Source organism: Rutidosis leptorrhynchoides, chromosome 3, assembly GCF_046630445.1.
Source record: "Rutidosis leptorrhynchoides isolate AG116_Rl617_1_P2 chromosome 3, CSIRO_AGI_Rlap_v1, whole genome shotgun sequence".
NCBI lineage: Eukaryota > Viridiplantae > Streptophyta > Magnoliopsida > Asterales > Asteraceae > Rutidosis > Rutidosis leptorrhynchoides.
Window position 1 is genome coordinate 660593366 of NC_092335.1, and position 15366 is coordinate 660608731.

Below are 15366 nucleotides of genomic sequence, written 5' to 3' on the forward strand. Positions count from 1 at the left end.
TAGTGGGTTTCCTAAAAGACTAACATTATGTATAAAATGTAAGTGAACACTTGTAATATGAGACGTATGTATTATAATTTATCATAGTGGATAAAGATGTTTTCTGTTAAGCCTATCCGAAAAATACTAGTATTATAATTTCAATTTATTAATTAAAGATACATAATTTGTATAGTAACACACTACTGTATATATAATGGAGACAGATATTGATTTCTTGTGACTTTGGTTTTTCTTGAAAGTTCCCCCTCAGAAAGAATAACGAACTATACAAGCATTATAATCATATCTTTCCTAGTTAGAACAATAATTAATAACTCATAATTATGGAAGTCTTGATGGCAAAGGCACCCCCTTATATACAACACCACCTTTCTTCTTCTACATTATTATATAACCTCACTAGATACTCCCGTGTTAGAAACACCAAAAGTTAGTACTAGCTAGTTATCAATTTCTACGCCTTTCTTGTTTCCTAACTAGAAAATCATTAATATTTATGTTAGTTCTTTGGAGAAAGAAAAAAAAAACGTTGATAGCCAATAACACATAAATTAATTAGTTCAAGTAAGAAGATGGGTTTGAGAGATATTGGAGCCTCACTACCGCCAGGGTTTCGGTTTTATCCAAGTGATGATGAGTTAGTTTGCCACTATCTTTATAAGAAGATATCCAATGAAGATGTTCTTAAGGGTACTTTAGTAGAAATTGATCTTCATACTTGTGAACCATGGCAACTTCCTGGTGAGTGTGTTTACTTTTAGTTATTTTTCAAATGATTTGATTATTTATTTATTTATTTATTATTATTATTATTATTATTATTATTATTATTATTATTATTATTATTATTATTATTATTATTATTATTATTATTATTATTATTATTATATTATTATTATTATTATTATTATTATTATTATTATTATTATTATTATTATTATTATTATTATTATTATTATAATAATAAACTTAAAAGTATTAAAACTTACAAAAAATTAGTGGAAAGCCTAGAGACAATCTGGGCCCCCACACCTCTAGCAATAGCAAAACCTATCCTAGTAAAAATATATAATATAACCAAAGGGCCATTGGCCCAGCGATATCGAGGTGGCCCTTTCAACCAGAATGTTGAGGGTTCGAGTCCTGATTAGGACAATTTGTATATATAATTCGTGATTAATTCGTGTAGTGGTGTGTGTAAGTTTGCCTTTTAAAAAAAAAATAATATATAATATAAGTTGGGATAAAAATGCATGGTATGTTTGGTTATATATAAGGAAACAATGAACATGTTAGGCATGGTGCTTTGTGTTTATACTGATAGACAAGTAGACAACCAACATGACTATATGTACCTTGTAGACACGGTTGCATAATTGGGTCATGTTTATATATCCTCATAGCGTGCGATTTGTTTGCGTTAATAGATAAATACACTTTTAACTGTTAAAAATGAGACTTAAACCTTTTTTTAGTATACATGTAACTCAAAATCTTATTCTAAACTCCATGCATGTATGGTTTTGCATGCATCTAGTTATGTTTTGCATCTATTTACATATATATTTCTTGATTTGAACTTGACATAAGGTTTTTTGTCTCTCATGAGTCAAAATCCTTTTAGGTTTTTTGTCGATTAGGTTTGGTGTTTGGATGTACTTGAGTCTTATAGCTTCTTAATTAATAGCTAGCTTTTAAACTTATATTATATACCCATTAGATTGCTATATATGTTTTAATAATGCTTAATAGTTGGAAAAATGGAGGTTTGTACGATAAATGTAAATGGATAAATTATAAACAGAGAATCTTGAAGTCTTGAATTGGTATATCTTTTTAACCTTTGATTACTCGGGGTTAATATTCTGATACAGTCAAAATCATTATCATTATCATCATTATAATAATAATTATAAACTTAAACTTTTATATAATAATAATTAATAATAAAATAATAGTAAAAAGGAAAATAAAAAAGTTAACAGAATCTGTCTTTGACAAATTTCAAAAGCACCTTTCAGACAGGGAATCAAAAAATATTGTTCAATTCGTATGGTAAGCTCCATTCTCTTTTTATATATCTTTATTGAGTTTGACAAATAGGTTTAGATACAATTATGTACGCATCAAGCATTCTAATCAATGATGTTGAATATATATCTTTTTATTATCTTATCCTTATAAACTGTACTGTAAAAGACATTTTTGTGTCTTGGGGAGAAAGGATCAAACTAAAAAGCAGTTTTTGGATAAGATGCTCTTTTGTTAGTGAACCATAATATCTTGATTTGTTTTTAGTTTGACATGATACTTACAAAGGAGAGCAATAGATTAGCTTTATTATTTTCGTGTTGTTGTTCTTTGGATTCTGGCAAGTAAAATAAATTAGTAAAGCAATAAACTAATCGGATATCTTCAGATTTTAACTAATTAAATATCATGGTATAAGATATTGGTTAGTTATATATATGTAAGTGACACAAAATTTTATCTCTAACGGACGTAGGAGGGTGGCTACATAATGTGTATACATGTGAGGCATGTAAGTTGGTGATATTACTATCACATACACATCAATAGTAGTGACAATAATAAGGACATATTCTTGAAATGGACATTGTACCAACAATCTGCATCATGTTTTTTAGCCTTTCATTTGAATCCTCACCAAGAAACACTACACTGTACCACTTGAAAGACCTGGTTTAAAGCATTTAATTATATTCTTCTTGCTAGTCCTTTTTCTGGCTACACTTTTGATGTCATTTAAAGCATTTACTGTTTTGATTTTCTTATTAAGATTTTAATGACTTATGGCATATGACTACTTACTAATATTATATACTTGCTTAATGTTACTTGAAGAGATGGCAAAACTCAATTCAAGTGAGTGGTATTTCTTCAGCTTTCGAGATCGCAAGTATGCAACAGGATACCGAACTAACAGGGCCACTACGTCTGGATATTGGAAGGCTACCGGAAAAGATAGGACAATTGTGGATCCTAAAACTGGTATGGTTGTTGGGATGAGGAAAACTTTAGTGTTCTACAAAAACCGCGCACCAAATGGGGTTAAAACTGGCTGGATCATGCATGAATTTCGCCTCGAAAGCCCTAATATTCCTCCGAAGGTAAGCTTAACCCAACATATCCAAGAATATGTACATATTGTCCACTCTTTGAACTTAAACTAATAAAACTTCACACCGTTAAAGGGGTACTTCAATACCGTTAGGTCAATGATCATCTGGTTGATATAAACAAATACAAAGCTAGAACTCCCTAATATGTATCAAATTTATTACTAACATTCTCTAATTATTGTTTAATTAAATGAACAGGAAGATTGGGTTTTATGTAGAGTATTTTACAAAGCAAAGGGAGATAATAGCAATGAACATTGTCCTCAAGATATGTATCACAACACAATTCATGATGACGTCACCTCACTAAATCTTGATACATCTCCCACCCTCACCACCGGCTGCCAAGCGTGTGTCCACCATCACAACCCTGCCACCACCGCTAACCACCACTCCTCAACCACAGCCTCCAATAAAACCCCACCACCACCTGTCCACCAAAATTACTTTGGCATATCACCACAACAATGCAACCATCAAAACTCTGTCCTAAATCTTGAAGATGCCAACCTAAAAGAATCTTTGACAGAAATAATTGTAAGCTCAAATAATAAATGTAAAGATCAATTCGGTTTGTTTTACGATATGGGGTTTGAAGACTATGTCCCTATCAATACCCTACAAGACATGGAATTCGACGATGATGAGACCGATAATGGGATCGTGTTCTTTGAGTAGTTACTAGTTATGCAAACTTAAGTATTTTTAAAAAAGTTAATAATTTCTTTATTAGATTAAGCATTGAGTGTTTTCTTAATTAGTTGATTCCGATTCAGAATAAGTGATTAGGTTAAGTTGTATTATTAAGAGATTGTTTAATTGTTTGATTGATTGATTATATGTACATGCATAGGATTATTTGGGCTTGTAAATGTACTAGTTGTTCATTCTTAAGTATTAATTAATTTTATTCTTGTGTTTTTATTTAATTTTCAGTACGCAAGCAACAAATTAAAAGCTTATCCTGTGAATTATCTACTCAATATTTTGTTGATTTTTGCTTACTTGGGTACAATGGTAACGTTTATAGTTGTAACTAACATCAAAATGAGAAAAAAACAAAAAAAATTGATTCAATTCAACTCTTACAATCTTATAGTAATAATATATATGGCATTATATTACATTATCTGTATTTCTTATCTAATTGTTGTGTTACTTTATTTTAGCTATATCCCTAATTTGTTCCTGAAATTAAGTAAACACGTACAGCATGCAACTCCGTGTAAGCAACGATGATATGATATCACATACGATGAATCTGATTTTGATTAGGAATTCTGTCTATAATTTGTGTTCTTTACTAGCTAATTTCTATGTAAATATCCTAAAATAGATATTAGATATATAGGTTTATTTGAGGAAAATGGACTTGTTTTCGTTATAATTTTGGATATTTGTCATAGTTTGTCAAGCTAGCAAAAAGTTAAGATATATTTTCGAGTTGTAATCCTTTGAATCCAATAATTTGCTTGAAATTTAATGGATCAATTAGAGCGTGACATGTGGTGCGACAATCACATGTGATTGGAAAAAAAATTCAAAACTTTTTTTTATTTTTTTTTAAAAAAAATTTTAAAAAACTTTTTTTTTTCAAAAAAATTTTCTACATTTTTTTAAAATTTAATATGTCAAATCCAATCAAATGTGATTGTAAAACTCAATCACATGTGATTCTGCATTTCAAATCCAAATACATGTGATTGAAAAGGAAAATTTAATTTTTTTCCAATCACATGTGATTGAATTTGACATGCAAAATCACATGTGATTAGGTTTTATAATCACATATGATTGACATGCAGAATCACATGTGATTTACTGCATGTCAAAGCCAATCACATGTTATTGAAAAGAAAAAAAATCCATAAAAAAAAATTTCGAAAAAAATGTTTTTTGATTTTTTTTTTCAATCACATGTGATTGTCGCGCCACATGTCACACTCTGATTGATCCCTTAGATCTCAACTTAAAAGTTGGATTCATTTAAATATTTCTCATATTTTCATACATAATTAAATCATATATTATTATTATTATTATTATTATTATTATTATTATTATTATTATTATTATTATTATTATTATTATTATTATTATTATTATTATTATTATTATTATTATTATTATTATCTATTTATAGTTAATATTAAAATGCTATAATAATAACATCATAAATATTAATTTTCCTTCATTGAAAAAAATCAAAAAGAAAATAGAAAAAAAAATCTAACTACTTGGATGACATCATAAATCAATTTAATTTACAATTAAAATTTAATCTTTACAATTACTTATGATTAAGATATAAATTAACAAAAGATACAACATTTATTCCTTTTATAAATTACGAAGTATTTATTTTTTTATATGGTAAATAAAATTACCCCCGTGCTCCGCAATATATTCGCTAAATCAAAAAGCATATACGGATACAAATCGCCATCCTCAAAATATCTCCTTTTTTTCCAAATCAAATTAAAACCCTAAAAACCTCAAAAGAATTGCACCCCTTTACTTACTCTCTTTTACAAAGAATTCAAATTTATCTTCTCAAAAAATAGTTTCATTCATCTTCTACACCATCTTTTATTGGATCTTTTCATCTACTTTAAGCTTTATCACAAGTCTTTTCAGGTGAATCAATCTTTTAATTAAAGAGTTTATCGAATTTGATTTTTGTTAACATGAGTTGCTCTTCGTAAGGTTATGAATCCAGAATATACATGTATGTGCAATAGTAGAACACTGACTGTATAATGAGATGTTTGTGTTCAAACATGAGTTGTTCAAATATGGATTCATTTTACGGGATTAATTACGTAACATATGTATGCGAAAATACATGTCTCTATATGTTTGTAAAAACAACGACAAGTTTCTTAGTCAGAATCTGTGGTTTTACGGGTCATTAAACTAAATGACTTTAGTATTTACATTCACTTAATTCTTAAAACATATCATTAAACTGTTTCGTTTAACAAAACTCGTGGTTCCACGTCATATCACTAGTATTATATTATATTGTTGTTGTTTTTGAAATAGTCTAACAAAAATCAACTTGTATTTTATATTGGTTCATTGGTTGATTCCGTAGTACTTTTTACTAATCCCATTCCATAATTAATTTTCAACGAAGAATACGTGCTCGCGCTTCGCTACGGGGTTGTCTTTTTAAGTGGATTCATTGTGGTAGCGTGTAAAGTTATGTTTATTTGGTTATCTACTTAGTTTTTGCATCCATGGTTCAAACTTTGGATACATAGTGCTAGTTACATAGAGTTGTTGCTAGCTTAGTATTGGATACAACAAAAGAGTGCTGGTAGTGAATTACATAGTACTGTTAGCTAATTACATAGAGTTCTTGTAGCAAAAGAGTGCTAGTAGTGAATTACATACAACTAACTACATAGCTAACTGCTAACTACATACAACTAACTACATAGAGTGCTAGTAGTGAAACGCATACAACTAACTACATATCTAACTGCTAACTACATACAACTAACTACATAGAGTGCTAGTAGTGAACTACATACAACTAACTACATAGAGTGCTAGTAGCGAACTACATACGACTAACTTCATAGCTAACTGTTAGTTGTAGCAAAAGGGGTTCAACAAAAGAGTAGTGCAGATATTTGTAGTTTCTTAGTCGCGCTTCTTTTTTTCTTCCATTTCGTGTGCATCTGTTTTTGACGTAGAGCAAATTAGTCATATTTTTATAGCTAGTTTTGAACAAATTAAATCAGTTTTCTATGTATTAAAAACTATAGAACAAATTATGGTAATTATTGTATTATGTTTACCTTCTGGTAGGGTTAGTACCCTTTTTGAGGTGGAGTGTTCCAGGATATTGTTAGCTCTTTGAAGGTCAACTTTTTGCGGTGTCTGCAGTTCTGGAATGTCTAAGCTGGTTCCTGCAAGGTAATAACGGATTAGTTATAAAAATCGAACTAAATTCATAAAGGAATTAAAAAAATTTATATAAGGATCTTTACATAATAAAGGTTTTTAAGTCATAGGTGACAACAATTGTGTGTACTTGAATTGGTTTCTGGTGTGGGTGTTACGGTGGTGGTTATGTCAAATGTGTGTTCGACGAAGAACTCTGGTGGTGTTTTCTTGGATGTGCTGTATTTAAACTGGAGGATGTATTTTTTGTTTTCGATCGCTTTGACGATATCTGGTAATTGATATAGTAACTGTCTAAACTCAACAGGAGGCTCCCTTTCTGGCGACAAAAAACTTGCCCACCTAGACAACAACCGCTATACTGAACTATTCTGGGAGTAGATTTTAAACGTTCTTCAAACCAAAATAACACATTACAATGGCTGCACACATACGTACAGTCACCTAAGTCGGAATAATAACTGGTAACACCTGAATGAACACAAAAATATACCCATTAAGGGAAATACTTTAATAAACAAAGAAGTGAAAGAAAGCAGAACAGCAGCTATAAAAAGAGCAGACTGAAGCATGGCGACAACTGAGTGATACTTAACAAGTAATTACCACAGTTGAATAAACAATTGTTTGAACACCGCGATAGCAAACACATTTGTACAACATTAAAAAACTAAACATAAAAAAATTGTAGTAACAAACATGTGCGCACATGAAACATAAGTAAATAACCAAGATAATGTACCTTCACCACCAAACATCGTTGAAGCAGTTGTAACACCAGGCACGACAGAGTCCAAAATAACATTGGTAATACCACCATGTAGCAACTGACTTAGGCGATTACGATCTCTCAGATAATTACGCCGGTTCAACTGCCTATGGGACACAGAACCGGAAACACACTCTCGAGAACCACCGGTAATCCTAACCGGTGAAGAAGACTCACCAACCTCAACGTTTCTTACCCTCTTTCTACCACTCATGTTGCACAGTAAGTAACCAACGGTAAACAATAGTTACTATAAACAGGCGATCCACAAAGAAATAACCAATGTCAACAACAACAGCCACTAACGATCATAATATAAACATAACAAAAGATACAGACCATTCGATTTTTAACAACATGCAAAGCTAAAAGGTAAAAAAAAAAAAAACTTAAGAACTTAAAATAATACCTGAACAGATTACCGTCTTCAAACAAAAGTTTGTACAACCTGTAACAAAAAAATAAAAATAAAAAATAAAAAATCCAAAACAAACAACATTATCATCACTATAAACAAAAAAACAAACATGCAGTTCAATACTAAAAATCATCGACAACAATGGAAGAAAAAGTAAGATACAAACATAAATGTGTACAAAAAACTTCTTATAAAAACTTTAAAACTCTGAAAAATGTGCATTTGGCTTGGTTTTTTGTTAAAATATTGGTGCAAACAAAATTTGAACATAAAAGCGCCACTAAAAGTGAGTTAAAGTGTTGCGCGAATTTTGCAGATTTCGGTATGCGTGAAATGAAAGAATGCGGCGCATCCCTTCATAGATGCGGCGCATCTATACTCCAAAATGTGCTGAAGGTTTTAAATGCGGCGTTTCAAAGTGATACGGCGCATCACTACAAAGAGATGCGGCGCATCTCTAAGTGATGTGGCGCATCACTAGCTGATCAGCTGACAGGCTGTTAAAGTTAACCCGATTTCTTTTGATTATTTTGGTGTATTGCTTTCTTGTTGGCATACTTTTGCCCATGTTGTGTGATCTATTTCCACATGTATGTTAGGTGTAAACATCCTTTAATGGTTGGCTTAGATGTGTGTTTAATCATTATGTTTATTCTTGATCTAGTATTTAAGCAAGTGTATTTGTATCATTTGATTTAAGGAAAACCATTCACAATACACAAATCAGTTTCATATCTATTGTTCTATATTTTGTTTACTACATTTTCATTCATAGCAAGTTATTAGTTTTCTTATGGTATCAAGAGCTTGGTTATAAACTTGGTTATAAGTTTAGTCCTAAGTTAAACTTTGTGTGCAAATTACTCAAAGTTCAAACAAAATCCTTGCTAATTAAAAATGGAAGTCTCAAATGTAAACAATGGAGGTATGGTCAATGGAATGGAGAAACTTGTAGGCAACAACTACAAGTATTGGAAGATGTGTATGGAGGCTTTTCTTCAAGGTCATGATCTATAGGAACTTGTGTCCGGAGGTGAAGCCATAATTCCCATAGAAACTCTAGAGAATGTAGAGTCAAGAAGAAAATGGAAGGTACGATGTGGAAAGGCTCTCTTTGCATTGAGAACTTCAATTAGCAAAGAGTTCATTGAACATGTTCGTGATATTACTTCTCCAAAAGAAGTATGGGATACTCTTGAGAAACTCTTTTCTAAGAAAAACACCACAAGGTTGCAATTCTTGGAAAACGAGTTAGCAATCTCAAGACAAGAAGGTATGAGTGTTTCCGAATATTTCTTACGGGTCAAAAATCTATGTTCTGAAATTTCAGAGATTGATGACAAAGAGAAAATTAGTGAAGCTCGTTTGCGAAGATATCTAATTCGCGGTTTGAAGAAAGAGTATGTCCCGTTCATAACCTGTGATGACCCGGAAAATTTTGACTTATTCTGAACCAAATTCTCGATATGGTTTAATATTTCTGACACGATAAGCAAAGTCTGTTAAGCTGAATCTCAAAACTTTTGAACTATTCAATTACCCTTCGATTGTTCTCAACGATTCGCGAACAATTATATGTAAATAGATACATATACTATAACTTGAAAACGTAACAAAGTGTTAAGTATACGGTACTGTGCATTAAACTTGTTGGTTTGAATATCTGATTGATTTATTTAACTACTGAGTTAAAAGATTAAGCCAATCGATTGAATTAAAAGATATTTATTGAGTCCCTTAAGAATTATAATATTATTACGAGTTTCTGTTGTGAGGTCCACGTTGATTTGGGAAATCATTCATGTTTAACGGTATTCGGAATAAATGGTAAAGTGTTTGTTTAAATAACGTAATTTGGACACATACAATAATAAGGAATATTAACTGTTAGAATTAGATATATGAATAAATTGCGATATGTATTTTAAAACGTGTTTATAAATATTAAGAATAGATATTAACTTGGTTATGAAACATTTGATAAATACTATTATATTAATAAATAACGAGACAATGATTTATAGAAGTAAATGACCAAAACACTCGAAAGATTAAGATATACTTTGAGGGGTATAGTTTATTGATAATTTAAGACTATATTTTGACAAAGGTACGAGTCACGAAACGTAAAGTGATAGTTTTCTAAGCATATGAAAATGCGTTCGAGAAACCGGAACCGGGGCATAAGTCGAGTGACAACGTACGAGACATCGGAACGAAAATTTCAAGTCAACTATGCACGAGAATATAATATAATATATAATTAATTAATTTAAATTATATATATTATATATATTATATATATTATATTTAATTATGTCGACAAGCAAAACAACAAAAAATTGTGAGCTGGATTTTGGGGTCATGCGATCGCATGAGAAATAGGCATAAAACCCATGCGATCGCATGGGGTGCTTTTTCAGAAAAGGTTCTATAAATTGCACTATTTCAATGTTGTTTTTCTCACACTCTTAAAATTACTCTGTAAGTATTTATTTATATTATTTATATTATTATTATTATTATTATTATTATTATTATTATTATTATTATTATTATTATTATTAAGATTAAAATTATTATTAATCTTATTATTATTAGTATTATTAATTAGTATTATACATAAAATACTACGACGAGGTTATGAGCGTGTCACCTTCAAAATGGGTTTTCGAGCGGGATAGAGCTAAGGAAATTATGGGTAATGTTCGGGGGTATATTTATGAATCAAACCTAATGTTTATCATTTCCGTTACGTCTACGTACTTTTCTGAAATATTGAATCACAATATTGATACGTAAGCATTTATATTTTATCTTTTATATACTAATAGTGTATCCATGTCTAGTGCTCGAGTATATATATTTATACAAGCTTGTATGCTAAATTTCGTCGTTAAACAGTTCATAATGAATCACGAATTAAATACATATATTACCGGTAAAAGGTATATGATATACATGTTTTTGCAAAGCTGGCGAAAAATCAATAACTTTTCATTTAGAAATCGCGTAATTTCGATGAACGAGTCAAAAGTTATGGTCAACTGAATTATAATTGACGTTAATTGGAATTGCTTTTGAATCTACAATTAGTATTTAAACAACTTGTTTGTAAGATTGATAAATTGGATTTTTGAATATTATCAACCGAGTAAATGAATCCTTAAATAAGGTACGTCTCGTTTTGTTGAACTATTGTCAAAATTGACTTTTTGAAACGACTTTGGATAACTTTTGTATGTCGATCTCGAGCATTAGGATTGTGATACACTATGACCTGACCTAGCTTGATAAACATTTATTGACCAACATATGTTCTCTAGGTTGAGATCTACGGTTATTTGGTAATCCGAGTTTCGGTCACATTTTGGTGAACGACTTTATATGCTGATAAAGTGAGTTTCATTTGCTCCATTTTTAAATGCTTTTGCAATATATATTTTTGGGCTGAGAATACATGCACTTTATTTTAAACGCAATGGATACAAGTACATACAAAATTCTACACTGAGTTTGAACCGAAAATCCCTTAGCTTTGGTAACTAGTAACTGTCGGTTATAAGAACTGGTGGGCGCGAATAGTTGTATATGGATCCATAGGGCTTGACATTCCCGTCTGTTCCAGGTATAGAAACCCTAGCCTGAACTATAAAACAGACGTATGCTATTTGAGTCTAATACACGTTGGTTTGCGTGTATTGTACATGTTAGTTGCATGTATGTTAAAACAGGGGTACTTATTATATATACGTTAAAGTTTAGTTACCAGGGTGCTCAATCTTGTAGAATATTTTGATAAACGTTTCTGGATGAAACAACTGAAATCTTGTGATCCACCTTTATATACAGATTATGCGCAACATTAAAACTATGAACTCACCAACCTTTGTTTTGACACTTGTTAGCATGTTTATTCTCAGGTTCCCTAGAAGTCTTCCGCTGTTTGCTTATATGTTAGACAAGCTATGTGCATGGAGTCTTACATGGCATATTTTTCAAAGAAACGTTGCATTCACCAAATCATCACCATGTATCTTATTTTGACTGCATTGTCAACGAAAGTACTATTGTAAACTATTATTTACGGTGATTGTCTACATGTAGAAATCATCAAATGTCGAAAACCTTTGATTTAAATATTCATTTATGGTGTGCCTTTTCAAAAGAATGCAATGTTTACAAAACGTATCATATAGAGGTCAAATACCTCGCAATGAAATCGATGAATGACGTGTTCGTCCATATGAATTTGGAGCGATCGTCACATAACCTCTATTCAGGGGTGGGCTACTCAACCTTCGGTTGAAGAATTGGAGAATTTACTCTCTAATCAAGAAGCTTTGGCCAAGCAAATGGCTAAAGGATTTGAAAATGATGCAGTATTGTTTTCAAAGGGAAAGAATCACAAGAAAGGTTCTTCAAGCAAAGAAAAGGAAGAAGAGCAAACTAGTTACAAAGGTAACTATGAGAAGAAACCTCCTACATGTTACAAGTGTGGGAAGGTTGGTCACATCAAGAGATATTGTCGTTCCAAAGTCACTAAAGCAAACGTGGCTTGTTCAAGTAACGATGATGATGATGATGTCAAATGGGAGCAATGTTTTACCGTTGATACGATTGTCAAGAAGAATCAATGGATTGTTGATTCGGGTTGCTCTCATCATGTGACCGGTGATGGAACTCTTCTTCATGACGTTAGAGATCACAATCAAAATCGAGTTGTAATCACGGCCGACAACTCAACTCATCCTGTGAAAAAGGAAGGTAATGCTATTATTGATGTTAATAATGATACATTTATTTTGGAAGATGTTTATCTTGTTCCTAAATTGACCAAGAACTTAGTTTCGGTACCTCAAATTACCGAATCCGGGAAGTATGTTCTTTTTGGTCCAACGGATGTGAAAGTCCTTGAGAATGTCAAGGAGATTGTGGGTGATGTTCTTTTCACGGGAGAAAAGAAAGGTTCTTTGTTTGTGTTGTCCGCAGGTGAAGCTTATGTGAAGAAAACAAGCCAAACCGACAACGGAGCTATTTGGCATGCAAGACTAGGCCATGTGGGATGTCAAATGTTGCAAAAGATATTCTCACATAAGCTAGTTGATGGAATTCCTAAACTCAAGAATGTTCGTGAAGAGGTGATATGCCAAGGATGTCAATATGGAAAGTCGCACCGGCTTCCATATAAGAAGTCAACAAACCGAAAACAAGGTTTACTTTACTTGATTCATACGGATTTGATGGGGCCAACAAGAACACCAAGTTATAGCGGTCATTGCTATGTCATGGTGTTAATTGATAATATTAAAAACGAACATATATTTCATAGCATTATTCCTCAAGAAAGACAAGCTTTTAGTTTCAATTGTTCTATTTACAAGTGATATTCGTTTAAATAATAAAAGGTGAAGACAAAAGATAGATTCGACGAATTGAAGACGCAAACGACCAAAAAGCTCAAAAGTACAAAATACAATCAAAGAGGTTCCAATTATTGATAAGAAACGTCTCGAAATTACAAGAGTACAAGATTCAAAACGCAAAGTACAAGATATTAAATTGTACGCAAGGACGTTCGAAAATCCGGAACCGGGACCGGAGTCAACTCTCAACGCTCGACGCAACGGACTAAAAATTACAAGTCAACTATGCACATAAATATAATATAATATTTAAATAATTCTTATAATTATTTAATATATTATATTATTTATAAAACCGTCGGCAGAAGAAAACAACCAAAAATGAGCCTCCCCAGCTGGCCATGCGATCGCATGGCCTGGAAGGCAAAAATCCATGCGATCGCATGAGCCCCAGTTCCAGCCCACATGCCTATAAAAATCGAGCTTTGGTGCACCAAAAACATATCCATCTTTTTCTTCTTCTCCTCATATGTAAAATATATATATATATTTATAATTTATATTTTAATTTTAATTATAATTCTAATAATAAGGGTATGTTAGCGAATGTTGTAAGGGTGTAAGTCGAAATTCTGTCCGTCTAACGCTACGCTATTTTTAATCATTGTAAGTTATGTTCAACCTTTTTACATTAATGTCTCGTAGCTAAGTTATTATTATGCTTATTTAAAACGAAGTAATCATGATGTTGGGCTAATTACTAAAATTGGGTAATTGGGCTTTGTACCATAATTGGGGTTTGGACAAAAGAACGACACTTGTGGAAATTAGACTATGGGCTATTAATGGGCTTTATATTTGTTTAACTAAATGATAGTTTGTTAATGTTAATATAAAGATTTACAATTGGGCGTCCCTATAAATTACCATATACACTCGATCGGACACGATGGGCGGGGTATTTATATGTACGAATAATCGTTCATTTAACCGGACACGGGAATGGATTAATAAGCCACTAGAATAATTAAAACAGGGGTGAAATTATGTACAAGGACACTTGGTATAATTGATAACAAAATATTAAAACCTTGGGTTACACTCAGTCGACATCCTGGTGTAATTATTAAACAAAGTATTAAAATCTTGTTACAGTTTAAGTCCCCAATTAGTTGGAATATTTAACTTCGGGTATAAGGATAATTTGACGAGGACACTCGCACTTTATATTTATGACTGATGGACTGTTATGGACAAAAACCAGACGGACATATTAAATAATCCAGGACAAAGGACAATTAACCCATGGGCATAAAACTAAAATCAACACGTCAAACATCATGATTACGGAAGTTTAAATAAGCATAATTCTTTTATTTCATATTTAATTTCCTTTATTTTATATTTAATTGCACTTCTAATTATCGCATTTTTATTATTATTGTATTTAATTGCACTTTTAATTATCGTACTTTTTAATTATCGCAAGTTTATTTTATCGCACTTTTATTATTCGCAATTTCATTATCGTTATTTACTTTATGCTTTAATTTAAGTCTTGTATTCATTTTTAATATTTTACATTTGGTTTTAACTGCGACTAAAGTTTTAAAATCGACAAACCGGTCATTAAACGGTAAAAACTCCCCTTTATAATAATAATATTACTTATATATATATATATTTGTATTTTTATAAAAGTAAACTAATATAGCGTTAAGCTTTGTTTAAAAAGATTCCCTGTGGAACGAA

General features: G+C 31.3%; 1 protein-coding gene across 1 annotated transcript; it reads left to right on the forward strand.

The window, feature by feature from the left end:
• The first annotated feature begins 258 nt into the window (after positions 1 to 258).
• LOC139899238 (protein CUP-SHAPED COTYLEDON 3-like) lies at positions 259 to 4005 on the forward strand. The gene is made up of 3 exons (XM_071882056.1): positions 259 to 744; positions 2869 to 3134; positions 3345 to 4005. The coding sequence occupies exons 1-3, from the start codon at positions 576 to 578 to the stop codon at positions 3822 to 3824; spliced, it is 915 nt and encodes a 304-aa protein (XP_071738157.1). The 5' UTR covers positions 259 to 575; the 3' UTR covers positions 3825 to 4005.
• The last annotated feature ends 11361 nt before the right edge of the window (positions 4006 to 15366 follow it).